Here is a 15,913-nt window from a genome sequence, read left to right on the forward strand (position 1 = left end):
GTGTTTCTGTTACTTTTCTATGTTTGGACTCTGAACTGTAACATCTACGTGAATGAAGAAAGAGAAGTGTCGAAGCAGATGTCGGGGAAAATGAGGATAGGGCAGAAATCTGGTACTTTTTACCCAGAGATGCTGCCTGTTTCTGATCACAAGAGCCTGTATATCATGCAGTAAGACATAAACAATAAAATGGAATCACAATCTTTTCCTGTCCTCTTTGGGACAATGCTTCTGTTCTGTATCACAGGAATTGACATATGGTGTATGTACAAGAATGAACATCTAATAAGATCTCATCCAGACACTGACATATGATATTTGCTCCTCTTGAGATTGTGTGGCTAGCTGCAGTGTATTTAATGTATCTACATAGGTATATCAACTGGAACTTGATAGAAGAGATATCAGGCACATTTAATAACCCAAGCAAAATTCATTTATATGTGTTAGTAAAGTTTGAAAGCACTTCACTAATATCTTTAGGACTTGACTTTACAATCAGCCCACTCACTTAAACCAATATAACATGAAGTACAAATCTAGTATACTTTATATTATACCACAACAGCCACAAATTAATGAGTGATAATACTGTAAGCCAATAAAAAATAATTCTAATGGCAGAAGGAATTTTTGTACTCACAACACTCATGACTTTGTTGTACTTGACTAATATCATTTAGGAAATTATTAAAGGCTATAAATAGCCAGTTCCTGCCAATGAATATTAATGAACTTGTTGTATATGCTTACATTTTGTGGCATTAGAGAAAAACAATCTCGGTATCCAGAGTTTTCCAAATTAATTGTTAAAAGTCTTTCAACACAAACTCTTCTAACTATGCTGGCACACCATACCTTTTAAACTCCTTCTAGAGACAAAATGAAAGTAGTGTGTTTAGGGAAAACAAAAATTAAAACCGAGCATTCAGTCTTTATCCCAAATTCCTAAGACATTAATGTAAAGGGGTTTTTAAAAGAAACTCAAACCATTTTCAAAGCTATATTACTCTACATGGCCATATGATAGGATTGCACATATTAATAAAATTGAACTTCAATAACCATAAAAAGAAATTCCACTTTTTTCTCTCAATCCTTGAACTATTACTGCTGAAATTTTTTTGATTCATCGTCTGGCATACAATTTCAGAAGTTTGTAAGCCAACACTCCACCTGAACCTGATACAAACCAAGGTAATATAGTTTGTGCTTAAAATCTTTGAAAATAATATTGATGTCAGTTGAGTAATACACTACTTGCTACCTAAGAAAATATGACTGTTTTTATGTTCTTTTCTTAAAGAATCATTGTGGGCAGCTGATGAGAAGTAAAGTTTGGGGCACAGAATGTAGAAATCGGGTGGAAAAAGAGGAAAAAATAATAGACAATTGGGCTGAGGAATTGATGAGTTATATTTTTGAGATAGTCAATTGATTGATTTTGTCATCTTTTCAAAACTTGTCTACATTATAGAAATACATTGAACTGGGAGGAAAGGATGAGAGCCTTGATAAAAATGTAAATATTTCTCTGGTATCCTACTTAGCCAGTCATTTAGGAAAGTATGCTATGTAGTACTGCTACATTGACAGTGTGCATAAAAGGACACCTACACCTAATATAAGCATCCTTCTAGGTACCATTTAGTAAATTTTGTTACAAAGTTTAAAAAATGCCTCTAGGATCTGTGTCACACAGCTACTACAAATGCTCTTATTTGTATTAGCCTAGACCTCTCTAAGATTATACTACTTATGAGCAGAAGTTATTCCATGTGGTATATACGTTTGTGTTACTCTCTGTTTCCTTTTGTAATTGTTACATCAAAGTTTTGAAGATTAGTTGAATAATTAAAAATAGCAAAATTTAAATATTTCAAGGAAATTTTAAAAATTTATAAGACTTTTACAAGACTCATATTTCTATATAAGACTCACTGCAATTAGTTATGAGATTGGGAAAAAAACAAATTTGTTAAAAAAAAACAACAAACTGTCACCATCAGCACCACCAAAGAAATGGTTCCGAAGAGTTTGTTTTTTTTTTAACGCTTCCAAAACAAAATTTCCATAAGCTTCCTTTTATTCCATTCTAGAAATAGCTAATGGTAGAATGTATTCCCTTTTCCCCTGGGATGCTTTTAGAAGAGCCACATTTACAGTGTTCTTAATTTATTGTTAACAGCTTTTCAAGACCTACAAGGTGATGTGGAATATTATACACTTTTTTGGAGTTCTGCTTCCTCAAATGAATCTCTAAAGATCTTGCCAGATGCAAATGCTCATGTCATTGGCCACTTAAATCCAAACACAGAGTATCTGATCTTTATCTCTGTCTTCAATGGAGCCCACAGCATCAACAGTGCAGTACTGCATGCAACCACTTGCGATGGGGGTGAGTCCAGATTCTAAGGGATGCTTGGCTTCTCAGATACAAATGAAATTGATTGATTCTTGCTGGGTTTGAGATCAGTCATCCCTCCATTATAAAATTTCCGGTGTAGGAGGGAAGGGGGTCGGGGATAAAATGCTTAAGTGCTCGCTGTTGTCAAGTAGCAAATCAATAAGTGGTCCCATTGAGACAGCAGCACAAGGCTCTAATAATGGGATATTAGCCCAGTTTGTTCCTGTTCTTTTCAGTGTATGCTTATTTTGGAGCTGAGTTCACATCAATAAATGGTGACATTTAGAAAAATTTTTTTTAAGATTTGCTCTCAGAAGCAGTATGTTTTTCAAAATGACAGCCAAACACAGTGAGGGCCCTCCCTGAGTCACCAGAAATGGTAGGTGGAAGTTCAGCCACTGAGAAAAATTGCCTGTGACTCATTTCTAAGCCAGTTAGCAAGAGGGAGGAAATAAGGGAAGCAACTTGTGAATCTGAAATGTGTTTGGAATGGTCTTTCTAATCTTTTTGGCTTTATAAAGTCTCATTATAAACATTATAATATCATTACCTCCCAAGCAAGTGTTCCAGGTCATTAGCAGAGCTCTTTAAATGTGGAACCCATTTCCCTTTGTGATGCCAAAGGTCGGCACCTTTTGTTTATAAAATAGGATGGATCACAAGGACAATTTTTCAACTAGTTGAGATGGGTTCTTATGATAAAAATAGGTCTTTGCATAGTTATTCTGACATGCTTGAGTAATTGTGTAATTTAACGCTAAGCAAGATTTTTTCTTGTGTTAGATTTCATCATTACCTATGGTAATCAACATTCAAAATCATTTACATAATGACAATATTGCATTATTGCTTCATATTGCTTGAGTTACAAGCTAGTAACATCAAATGATTTTTCACGTTCCACCAGCTTCAATGTATTCGAGTTTTATTTTTTTGCTTAAGGAGCAAATTTTCTTTCCTTTCCTCCCTGTTCCCCACCTGGGAGATATGAAGTGAAGGGATTGGAAAAAAGACAAATAATAGATATGTATTAGTGGTGCAGATGGGTGAATAATTTATCATCATATCCCACTGGTCACATAGTATTGAAGATTAGCACTACGCTGGTGGTATAAAGCATTTTACCACCAATTCTTATGGTTTCTAACTGAGAGTATAATAAGCCAATTTACAGAGGACTACAGACTCTGATAACTTCATCAGAGAAAAGCAGATAAGAAATGAACCCTTTGCTAAACCTAAATACTAATCTGCATTTAGTTTAACAAGTGCTTTTTCAGAGACAGCTGGAGTTTATTCAGTCTCTTCCTTTAATTCTAGAGCCTCAGGGCATGTTTCCTCCAGAGGTTGTCATCATCAACAGTACAGCTGTACGTGTCATCTGGACATCTCCTTCAAATCCAAATGGTGTTGTCACTGAGTATTCTATCTATGTAAATAATAAGCTCTACAAGACTGGAATGAATGTGCCTGGGTCATTTATTCTGAGAGACCTGTCTCCCTTCACTATCTATGACATTCAGGTTAGAACATTGTTTTTTGATGGTTGCACTTACAGATATGTTAAATAAAACATGCCAGGCTTTGTCTTCAAGTGGATACCTTCAGTCTTGGTTACAGATTATTTATTTGATGGGGAAGGGGAGAGAGAGAAGGGAAATTGACCAGAATTAAATGTTTGCTATAGGCAAACATGTAAATCTCTAAAGAAAAGGTAATGGTAGCATGGAAAATGATAGCAATGAAGATGGTAATGAAATTCTCACTGGCAAAATGAAGTGTATTCTAAATAAATCCTGCTGAGCAGATTACTTTCTTACTGGATCTTTTACTGATATCAAAATCAGAGTCAGCCTATGAATGTGGAGATGTCTTTCCACTATTTACTAATTTAATATCTTCAGGAAAGTTATATAACCTTACCAGGTGTCAATTTTCTCTTTTGTAATGATAATGGATTCAATAAGTCAACACGTTTTATCTACCTCTAGCATTCTGTGATTCAGAATGCAACCAGAAAACATAAGGAAAAATATTAAAAAGTTTTATCTGAAGATGAAATGAGTATATATATTCATCATTCAAAAAATGTTCAATGATCCCCACCTATGTGAGAGCAATTGTAGTTAAACTTTTTTTGCCCTTGGATCTCTTTGAGAATTTAATGAAGTCAGTGCACCTTGCCTTAGAAAAATATTTACGCACCTATATGACAAAATTTAACATGCAATTTCAGAGAGTGCATTGATCACCCAAAGCCCAATTCATAGATTTTTTTTCAGGGTCTGTTGACTTTAAAAGTACAAAAAAATATAGGAAATACTAAGGCATATAAAACTAGCAACTCATCCTAAAGAAACTGGAAATTTTATTAGAGTACTAATGTATAAAAGATAACAAGGCCACATGTGCAAATAAGTGATAAAAACAGAGTATTTCAGAAGCGCAACACTTAGAGAAAACTTAGTTTAGTAAATTCTCAAATGAACTATGCTACTTTTACAATTCATAAGCACGCCGGGCTTGGTGGCTCAGCCTGTAATCCCGCGCCTTTGGGAGGCAGAGGTGAGTGGATTGCCTGAGCCCGCAGGTTCGAGACCTGCCTGGGCAGCGAGACCTCATCTCTACAATAAATCAAAAAAAATCAGCTGGGCGTGGTAGCTCATGCCTGTAGTTCCGGCTACTCAGAAGGCTGAAGTGGAAGGATCGCCGGAGCCCAGCAGGTAGAGGCTGTGGCGGCCGGGAGCGGCCACTGCACTCCAGACTGGGTGACTGAGTGAGACTCCAACTCAAAAAAAAATAAAAAATAAAAAAATAAAATTCATAAGCTCTTCAGAAGTAATTTTGGGAAGATTTTAAGTGCAGAAATTTTATTTGACTTCAGAACTTTTTCATTTGTTCTGTTCATTTAGTAGTGCTGCCTCTTTCAGTTTCTCATATCTTTTTCCCACATTTGAGGGTGAAATATACGTAAAACATAGCTCTAGCCAGTACTTTAGCCTCCCCCACTATGACCCGTAGACTTGGCTTCCTAAGAATACCAAATAAAAGATATTAGATGAATTAAGAAAGGTACATTGATTATTTTTTATTGTACTCCATGTTTCCCATTAACCTGAGTTATCTTAGGATGACTCATGTGTACTGGAGTTTATGTTCATGATTCTTGGAATGAGCCATGTATGCAGATAGACGATAGGTCAAATTATACAATAAAAATCATGCTAAAAATTATAATTATAACTTTTTGAATAAGGTTAGCATAGAGAGGTGATGGGAGATTTTTGACCCCTATTAGAGAAAGCTGACTGAGTTTTCAAAAGGCAGCTTATTTATTTGCTTTACCAAGACTGAAAATACAACCCGAGAATGGGAACACTGGGTTCTGTGTATATGCAGCTCAACTTTCTGACTGTGAAACAAGAGCTGACATTTAAAAGTATTTCAGGCATATTCTAGGGTGAAAGCCTGCATTCATACCTACTGGTTTGAGTCAGTGGTGGCCTGAAGAGAGTACATCACATTTTGATCAGATTTGGGACAGGGAAACAGATGAGACAAAAGACCAAAGTAGAATACAATACTTGAATTTTGTTATTAGTGATACAGTGTTCTTATTCCTGATTACTGTATATTTTTAAAGCTTTTCACAGTCCAAGAATATTATACTTGATATAGCTGTTGCATTTCTGGAAATTTGAATGTCAAATTTCAGTGATTTTTTTTTCATTATGATGTCAAAGGTGATTAGACTTTACTTAAAATAAGCATTTAAATATATGCCTAGCACTTTGGAATTAAGGTTTTTTTATGCTAACCCCTTCTGTAAAACAACTGCTGATTTTAAAGCAGATAAGGCACCCACGTATCTACTTTTTGAATAATCCTTTTATATATTCCTTTTAAAGGAAGTAATAATTTCAAATTTTTATTTAATTTTATCTATTTAATATAAATATAGTAAATCCTTATATTAGTGTTTTATTTACATCATACAATATAGTTATAGCACTAGAAATATGTCCCAAAGAAAGACATTAGTAAGGATGAAAAAATATTGGGCACATTTCTCTACTATCAAAATAAAAGTTTTTGAGAAATATGTGAATACACTTAATTAGTTTCAAGTTTAAAACTATTATTAGTTCAAGTTTAAAACTATTATATATTAGATACATAATAAATTCAGTTGAGTTCATTCTGAATTATTAAATTATGTTCTTAGAATCAAATATTTTCTAGTATGTATAAAGTTTATTGTCATTAATTCTATTTCTATTAGAGCATATATTTTAAGTTCATCTGCCTTTAATTTATGTCAGGTTTTTGGACATGGTCAGAGTAGGGGGCCTTGATGGTGTTTAAATATCTACTAAATAGTACCTCAGAAGACCATATGGCATCAATAAGTAACACAACTCATACAACATTGTAAATGTATGCTTCTACTACCATTGGGGTGTGAGCTGTCCTGTGAATAAAATGGCATATCTACTAAATTCAAGAATCACGTTTGCTTGGAATTAGTGTTAAGATTCATCAGCAACTAGCTTCCCTTCTTCATTTATGTATTTAGTGCTGAAAGTAAACTAGCACCATAAAAAGTACAGTTCCTCTTTGGTTTATCCTTTCATTGAAAACAGAATAAAGTCATTTTGTGGATGTTCCACTATCAAATTTTGCATATGCATTTATCTCTCCCCCCTCTTGCTGAATGTGTTCCCTTTGTTACTAATGCTTGATGAACCCCATTTCTAATCTTCAGTTATTTTACCTTCTTAAGTTTTTATTCAGTTTATGGCAGAATTAAAGGGATGAATGATGATTTTCTGCTGTGATTAAGGTAAAAATACAGTTGCGGTTGGAACAAATGAATTAAAATAGCTCAACCATATTGGAAGGTTTTTCTAGGCCTTGTTTTTCTTCCATTAGACATCAGCATTTAGATATTTGTGGTAAAGTGTCAAGACTTCCAGAAGATATCATCATTACACTACTTGATTATAGATTTAGTGAGAAGTATGTAGTGATAACCTATTTTGCCTACAAACTGTCACTTGGGTATCTTCCATTCCTTGATTGTGCTCTGAATAGATTAATATGCCTTTCTCTTTCTGAATGGTTGGAATCAGAGCTAAGCATCACCATGCTAATCACTTAACCAATTGTCCCAAGCCCAATTCTGTACTCACTCTAATACTGTCCCACTGAAGTCAATTAATATCAAAAATGAATATTTATTAAACTCAAGAGACTATAGAGAACTATAAGATTCATATGAAATAGGAGAGATAAGATTCAGACCATTGTCAGTTAGTATTTTGAAAATGATTGGATTTATTCTTTTCTAAACTAATGCTTGCAGGTTGAAGTCTGCACAAAATTTGCCTGTGTGAAAAGTAATGGAACCCAAATCACCACTGTGGAAGATACTCCCAGCGATATACCAACACCCAAAATTCATGACATCACTTCACGGTACAAATTTTGTGTCAGTTAATCTAAAGAATTCTGATCATAAGAAATGAAAATGAAAATCAAAGATATTCTCTCAGCCACAGTAGTCTCATTTAATATGTTGCTATGTGTGTAAATTAAATTTTTGGTATTATTTCATAGGTATTAATCTTCATTGGGCATCCAGTGACATTTAATCTTCAATTTTCCTAATTGTCCAGCCTCGTTTCCCTTATTTTGTAATCTGTGAACAAATACTGGAAATATATTAAAGAAGTTCCCTATTTAAATGTGTACTGTAGTGGATCATTTTGTGAAGCAAAATATACTTTTAATTGGAATTATTAGCTTCTATAGACATTTAATTTATTTATTTATTATTTTTTTTTGAGTTGGAGTCTCACTCTGTCGCCCAGACTGGAGTGCAGTGGCCGCTCCCGGCCACCGCAGCCTCGACCTGCTGGACTCCGGAGATCCTTCTGCCTCAGCCTTCCGAGTAGCCGGAATTACAGGCGTGTGCTACCATACCCGGCTAATTTTTTGATTTTAGTGTAAAGATGAGGTCTTGCCTGCCCAGGCGGGTCTCAAACCCGCGGGCTCAGGCAATCCACTCACCTCAGCCTTTCAAAGACGCGGGATTACAGGCTGAGCCACCGAGCCCGGTTGACATTTAATTTTTAAAATGTAGGGTACAACTCAGGATTAGGTATATAAGTGGACATCAAACAGATAAAGTTTGGGTCTCCCTTTGGTCCCCACTTTGCCTGGTTTGAGATCAAACCCTTATTGATGTTGTGCCCCCCCCACACACACTCTGCCAGTATCACACTCCCGCCAATCCCTTTCATACAGTATTATGGTAAATGTTCAGGGTCTGCTTATGAGTGAGTACATATGGCACTCGGTTCTTTGTTTCTGTGATAGATCACTGAGTATTATAGACTCTAAATCCATCCAAGTCGCTGTGAAGTCCATATGTTTGTTGTTCTTCACGGCTGCATAATAGTTCATCGTGTGTATGTTCCACATTTTTTTATCCAGTCCAGTTTCGAGGGCAGCAAAGTTCGTTCCATGTTTTTCTATTGTGAATAGTGCTGCAATTAACATGCCTGTGCAGGTATCTTTTTTGTAGAATAATTTGTGTTCCTCTGGGTATATTCCCAGTAGTGGAATTCCTGGCTCATATGTAAGGTCAATTTCTATTTCACACTACTTTCCATAAAGGTTGAACTAATTTGCATTCCCACCAGCAGTGTAGAAGCTTTTCCTTCTCTACATGCTTAGCAGTATATGTTGTTGTTTTATTAATGGTGGCCATTACCATCTGGGGTTAGGTGGTATCTCAAAGTAGTTTTGATATGCCGTTCTCTGATGATTGGTAAGACTGAGTACTTTTTCATGTTTCTGTTGGCTGCCCATTTGTCTTCTATTGAGAAGTGTCTTATTCATGTCTTTTGCCCACTTTTTAATGAGTTTGTTTGTTTTTTTCTTTCAGCACATTTGAGTTCCTTATAGATCCTGAATGTTAGGCCTTTGTCAGATATACAGTTGGCAAATATATTTTCCCATTCTGTATGCTATCTGCCTGCCCTCTTGATGGTTTCCTTTGTTTTGCAGAAGCTTTTCAGTTTAATGATGTCCCACTTGTCTATTTTATTTCTTATGGCATGGATATCTGGGGTTTTGATCAGGAATTGGTTGCCTACTCCGATTCCCATAAGGGTGTCTCCTGCGTTTTCTAAGGTTCTTATAGTTGGAGATTTTACATTTAGGTCTTTAATCCATTTAGAGTTGATTTTTGTATGGTGACAGGTAGAGGTCCTGTTTTAATCTTCTGCATGTGATCAGCCAGTTTTCCCACACTAGTTATTGAATAGGTTCTCCTCTTCCCAATGGTTGTTAGTGGAGTCTTTGTCAAAGATGAGTGGTTTAAAAATTGAGGTTTTGTTTTTGCAATCTCTAGCATGTTCCATCAGTCCATATGCCTGTTCTTGTACCAATACCAGGCTGTTTTGATTATTATAGCCTTATGGTCAAGTTTAAAGTCTGGAAGTGTGATACTTCCCACTTTGTTTATTTCGCTAAGGATTGTTTTTGGCTACTTGGAATTTCTGTATTGTCATTTCCAGGTCTGAGAAGAATGATGTTGGTAATTTAATGGGTATTGTGCTGAATCTGTAGATTTCCTTTGGTAGGATGGACATGTTAACAATGTTGATTCCTCCTACCATGAACATGGAATAATTTTCCATTTGTTTGTGTCTTCTTGTATTTCTCTGAGCAGTGTTTTATTGTTCTCATTGTAACAGGTCTTTCACTTCTCTGGTTAGGAAAATGCCAAGGTATTTCATAGCTACCTTTAACTTAATCTTTTTTTAAAAAGTGATATATATATGTCAGATTTCCCTAAAGCTAGAAATATTTGTAAAATAAATAGGAAGATGATATTTAGATAACTATTAACTGTTTTATCAGATTTTTGGTAGAATCCTTTTATTTTTCTATATCTTTTTATTGTAGAATGATAATAGTTTGGAAGTGAGTCTTTTTACAATTTATAATTAGCAATAATAATAAGATTGAGTGTTGTTTCCAGAGGCAAAAAATGAGATATTAGTTGTTCATTCCTTTACATCAAGTTGAGGCTGGAGAAAGAAAGGTCACACTCAGATTTCTGTGTCACTCAAATCAAATGAGTCACCCTTCACCTCACTACACATACACACACACACACACATACACACATATGCACACATGCATACACACACACACACACACACACACACACACACACACACACACACACACAATAATCAGTTCATTATAAAATGCTTCAGTTCTGAAGGATTCCAATATGACATATTGAAATGTCTAGGACTTAAGTCAGTTCAAAAATATATGATGTTGACAACTGGTAATTAAAATAATTATAAAAACCCAAGAAAATTGATTCTCAGCTGTTCATGGCAAAAAATCATATCTTACCTTCTTGAGTACATTTTCTATCAAACACATGATAAATACTGTTCTAATTTTTGTTGTTAGTTAATTAAAAATTCCCTCAGAAGATTACCCTCCACCTATAGACAGGATTGCCTACTATGCAGGGTGAAAATAGTCAAGTTAAATGGGCATTGGAGACCTTTATTTACTCTTTCCACAGATGTATTTGTTACTATAATGATATAAAAGACAAAAGTAATACAAAAGAACATAAGACATAATTCTAAATCTGCAAAGTTTCAGTCTACTGTAGAAGATACTCCATTACATTAATGTTTATAGAACATTGTGAAAAACACCATAATAAAGATTTACTTTGTGCAAGCAGAGAAAAATATTGAACTCTACTACCTAGGATTATCATTGAAGGCATCATGGAAGTTGTGACATCCAAATTCACTCTTTAAAAAGTCAAGGAAGAATTATAGTTATGTGGGTGGATGTTGTCAAATTCTTGTCTCCTTGCATTTCCATGACTCAAGCCCAGGAGAATGGCATAAGAGAATATGTCTTAGATTACATATTTATATGTAACTAAAAATAACCTCTAAGCTTTATAATAAATTTCATAAATGTGTCTATGTATCCACAATTTTTCCTTTAAGAAGATTCATATGGATGATAACAGAGGAAAATAATTTGTTATGATTAAAGATTATTTGTACCCAAATGTATTAACTTAATGACAAAAAGCATTGCAAAGTTTATTATAGAACAAGGAAAGAGAGGAGGCAACAACAGAAAAGATATTGCAGCACAATGTTGTAGTCCATTTTTTGTCAGAGAGAAAAATGATTTTTTTTTTATTGTTGGGTACAATTCAGGGTTAGGTATACAAATATTCATTGTGCAGTTACCCTTGTTGATGAGGTGTGCCCCCACTTTCCCGGACAGATATTGACTACTGTCAGTTCCACCTCCCTGCCCCCCCCACTCTCCCCCATCCCTACAGTTTCCTGCTACCATCAGTCCTTTTCTTATAGTATTACAGTGGTTGTTCGAGGTTCACTTATGAGTGAGAACATGTGATACTCAGTTCCTTGTTTCTGTGAGAGATCAGTCAGTATTATAAACTCTAATTCCATCCAAGTTGCTGTGAAGTTCATGATTTTGTTCTTCTTTATGACTGCAGAATATTTCATTGTGTATATGTACATTTTTTATAGAGGCCTCCTTTGATGGGCAGCACAATTGGTTCCATATTCTTGCTATTGTGATCAATGCTGCAACAAACATACACGTGCAGGTATCTTTTTCATAGAGCAATTTTGTTCTTCTGGGTATATTCCCAGTAGGGAGATTGTGAGGTCATATGAAAGGTCCATTTTTAGAACTTTTAGGAATCGCACACTGATTTCCACAGAGGCTGTACTAGTTTACACGCCCACCAACAGTGTAGAAGTGTTTCCTTTTTGCCACATCCTCTCCAGCATCTGTTATTTTTTTTGAGTTACTGATGATGGTCATTATGACTGGAGTTAAGTGGTATCTCGGTGTAGTTTTAATTTGCATCTCCGTGATGACTAGTGAGGCTGAACATTTTTTCATGTATCTGTTGGCTACTCATATGTCTCCTGTTGAGAAGTGTCTATTCATATCTTTTGCCCATTTTGTAATGGGGCTGTTTGTTTTTTTCTTTTCACATGTTTGAGTTCCTTGTAGATCCTTGATGTTAGGTCTTTGTCAGACATGGAGTTGGCAAACCTTTTTCGCAGTCTGTGGGCTATCTCCCTGCTCTCTTGATGGTTTCTTTGAGCTTACAGAAATTTTCAGTTTCATGAGGTCCCACTTGTCTATCTTATCTCTTATGGCCTGGGCTCTTTGGGTTTTTATCAGGAATTGGTTGCCAGTTCCAACTTCCATAAGAGTGTCTCCTGCATTTTCTAAGGTTCTTACCGTTTGAGGTTTTACATTTAGGTCTGTGATCTATTTAGAGTTAATTTTTGTGTATGGGGATAGGTAGGGGTCCTGTTTAAATCTTCTGTGTGTGGTCAGCCAGTTTTCTCACCACTATTTACTGAATAGGTTCTCCTCTCCCCAGTGTTTGGTGGTGGAGGCTTTGTTGAAGATGAGTTGGTTGAGAAATTGAGGTTTTGCTTCTGGAATCTCAGTTCTATTCCATTGGTCTATGTGCCTGTTCTTGTACCAATACCAGGCTGTTTTGTTATTGTGGCTTTGTAATAAAGTTTAAAGTCTGGGAGTGTGATACCTCCTGCTTTGTGTTTTTTGCTGAGGATTGTTTGTGTTTTTTGCTGAGGATTGTTTTGGCTATTCTTGGTCATTTATGTTTCCATATGAACTTCTGTATTGTTTTCTCTAGATCTGAGAAGAGTTTTGCTGGTAATTTGATGGGTGTTACGTTAAATCTGTAGATTGCATTAGGTAAAACGGACATCTTAACAATGTTGATTCTTCCAATCCATGAGCATGGAATATTTTTCCACTTGTTTGTGTCATCTTTGATTTCTTTGAGCAGTGTTTTGTAGTTTTCACTGTATAGGTCTTTCACATCTCTGGTTAGGAAGATGCCAAGGTATTTCTTTTGTGTGTGTGTGTGTGTGTGTGTGTGGCTATTATGAATGGAATTGTGCTTTTTATTTGGGTTTCTGTTTGTTTATCATTGGTGTATAGAAGTGCGATTGTCTTTTTCACATTTATTTTATACCCTGAAACTTTGCCAAAGTTCTTTATCAGTGCAAGGAGGTTTTTGGCAGATTTTCTTGGGTTTTCAAGGTATATAATCATGTTGTCTGCAGAGAGAGATAAATTGACATCCTCTTTTCCTATTTGGATACCCTTGATTGCCTTCTCTTCTCTGATTGCTCTAGCTAGGACTTCCAAAAATATGAACATGTGGGGTGAGAGTGGGTATCCTTGTCTTGTTCCAGTTTTTCAGGGGAAATGCTTCCAATTTTTGTCTGTTTATGAGTATGCTGACTGTGGGTTTCTCATAGATGGCTTTTATTATTTTGAAGTATGTTCCACCTATGCCTAGATATTTGAGGGTTTTTATCAAGAAGGGATCCTGGATTTCATCAAAAAGCTTTTTTCTGCATCTAGTGATATACTCATTTGTTTTTTCTGTTTTATTTTAAATGTCTGTTGATGTATTTAATTACGTTTATGTCTTACGAATGTTGAACCAGACTTGCATCCTGGGGATGAAGCCTACTTGATTGTGATGGACGATTTTTGAAATGTGTTGTTGAATCCAGTTTGCTAGGATCTTGTTGACAATTTTAGCATCTTATGTTCATCAGAGATATTGGCCTGTAGTTTTCTTTCTTTGTTGAGTCTTTACCTGGCTTGGGTTTCAATGTGATGTTAGCTCCATAAAATGATTTTTGGAGAGTTCCATCTTTCTCAATCGCCTAGAATACTTTCAATAGGATTGGTATCAATTCTTCCTTGTATGTTTTGTAGAATTCTGCTGGAAAGCCTTCTGGTCCAGGGAATTTTTTTGTAGGAAGTTTTCTTATTATATAGTCAATTTCCTTGATTGTTATTAGTCTATTTAGGGTCTCAATTTCTTTTTGTTTCAACCTAGGGAGGTTATGTGATGTCAGAAAATCCTCCATTTCCTTTATGTTTTGAAGTTTGTTTCCATACAAGTGTACATAGTAGTCTCTGATAATCTTTTGTATTTCTTCAGGGTCAGTTGTGACTTCATCTTTTGGGTTTCTGATTGAATTTATTTGGGCTTTTTTCTCTCTTTTTATTGGTCAGTCTGGCTAGGAGACCATCAGTCTTATTTCTCCTTTCAAAGAACCAGCTTTTTTTTTCATTGATTTTTTTTTTGTGTGTTATTTTTTTGTCTTCTATGTCCTGGATTTGGGCTTTTATTTTGGTGATCTGGATTCTTCATCTGAAGTTAGAGTTTTAGTGGTCTTGCTCTTCCAACTTTCTTAGGTGACTTGTTAGGCTGTTAACATGTGATCTTTCCATTTTCTTCATGTGTGTTTGTAAAGATATGAATTCCCCTCTTACTACTGTTTTCAGAGCATTCCAAAGGTTTTGGTAAGATGTTTCTCCATTTTCCTTTGTTTCTAGGTAACTTTTAATCTCTGTTTGGATTTCATTGTTGACCCAGGAGTTGGTTAGCATCATACTGTTTAGTGTCCATGTCTTTGTGGGTTTTGGGGGAACTTTGTTGGTGAAGATATTTATTTTTATTCCATTGTGGTCTGAGAAGGTGCAATGCAAAATTTCAATCTTATGAAATTTGTTTATCTTTGATTTATGGTCAATGATGTAGTCGATCTTGGAATATGTTCCATGTGGTGATGAGTAGAATGTATATTCTGTGGTCGTTGGGTGGAGTGTTCTGTAGGTGTTAAGTCCATTTGTTCAAGAGTCTCATTGAGGATCCAGATCTCCTTGCTGATTTTTTGTCTTGATGATCTGTCTAGGGTTGTGAGGGGGATATTAAAGTCCCCACCTATGATAGTGTTAGAGTCGATCTCTTTTTTGTTTGTCAAGAAGCTGTTTTACAAATGTTGGTTCTCCTATGTTGGGTGCTTATATGTTTAGGGTGAATATTTCCTGTTGATAGATTGAGACTTTTATCACTATATAGTGACCTTCTTCATCTTTTTTAATTTTTGATAGCTTAAAGGGTATTTTGTCTGAGATAAGATTGCAACTCAAGCTTTCTTTTGTATTTCATTTGAATGAAATTTTGCTTCCCATCCTCTTACTCTGAGTCTGTGAGTGTCCTTTCTAGTGAGATGAATCTCTTGGAGAACAATATATTGTTGCCTCATGATATTTTATCCATTTTGCCATTCTATGTCTTTTCAGTGGTGCATTTATTCCATTCACATTCTAACTAATTATTGAAATGTGATAGTTTATGCCTGTCCTACTGTTAGGGTCTTAGACATGTGTAGTTTGCCCTGCACCTTTAACGTTTTTATTATAATCAATTGAAAAAAAAATGAGTCAGCACTTTGCTTAGAATAGCCTTAGCTAAATATCCAAGTGTGTCCCGTTCAATCATAAAATTATATTCTATGGAGCACAATAAAATAGACCCTATGTTATTTT

The 15,913-nt window shown here is 35.3% G+C and overlaps 1 protein-coding gene across 1 annotated transcript in view; it reads left to right on the forward strand.

Annotated features, from left to right (window-relative positions):
* LOC103255181 (usherin) overlaps positions 1–15,913 on the forward strand; it is a 465,104-nt gene that overhangs the window by 234,030 nt on the left and 215,161 nt on the right. Inside the window, exons 25-27 of the mRNA XM_008053149.2 lie at positions 2,189–2,398; positions 3,728–3,930; positions 7,773–7,885. Coding sequence (XP_008051340.2) covers positions 2,189–2,398; positions 3,728–3,930; positions 7,773–7,885 — 526 coding nt within the window. The remainder of the gene's footprint in view (positions 1–2,188; positions 2,399–3,727; positions 3,931–7,772; positions 7,886–15,913) is intronic.

This window comes from Carlito syrichta, unplaced genomic scaffold (genome assembly GCF_000164805.1).
Source record: "Carlito syrichta isolate Samal-C Ts95f unplaced genomic scaffold, Tarsius_syrichta-2.0.1 Scaffold287916, whole genome shotgun sequence".
NCBI classification, from domain to species: domain Eukaryota; kingdom Metazoa; phylum Chordata; class Mammalia; order Primates; family Tarsiidae; genus Carlito; species Carlito syrichta.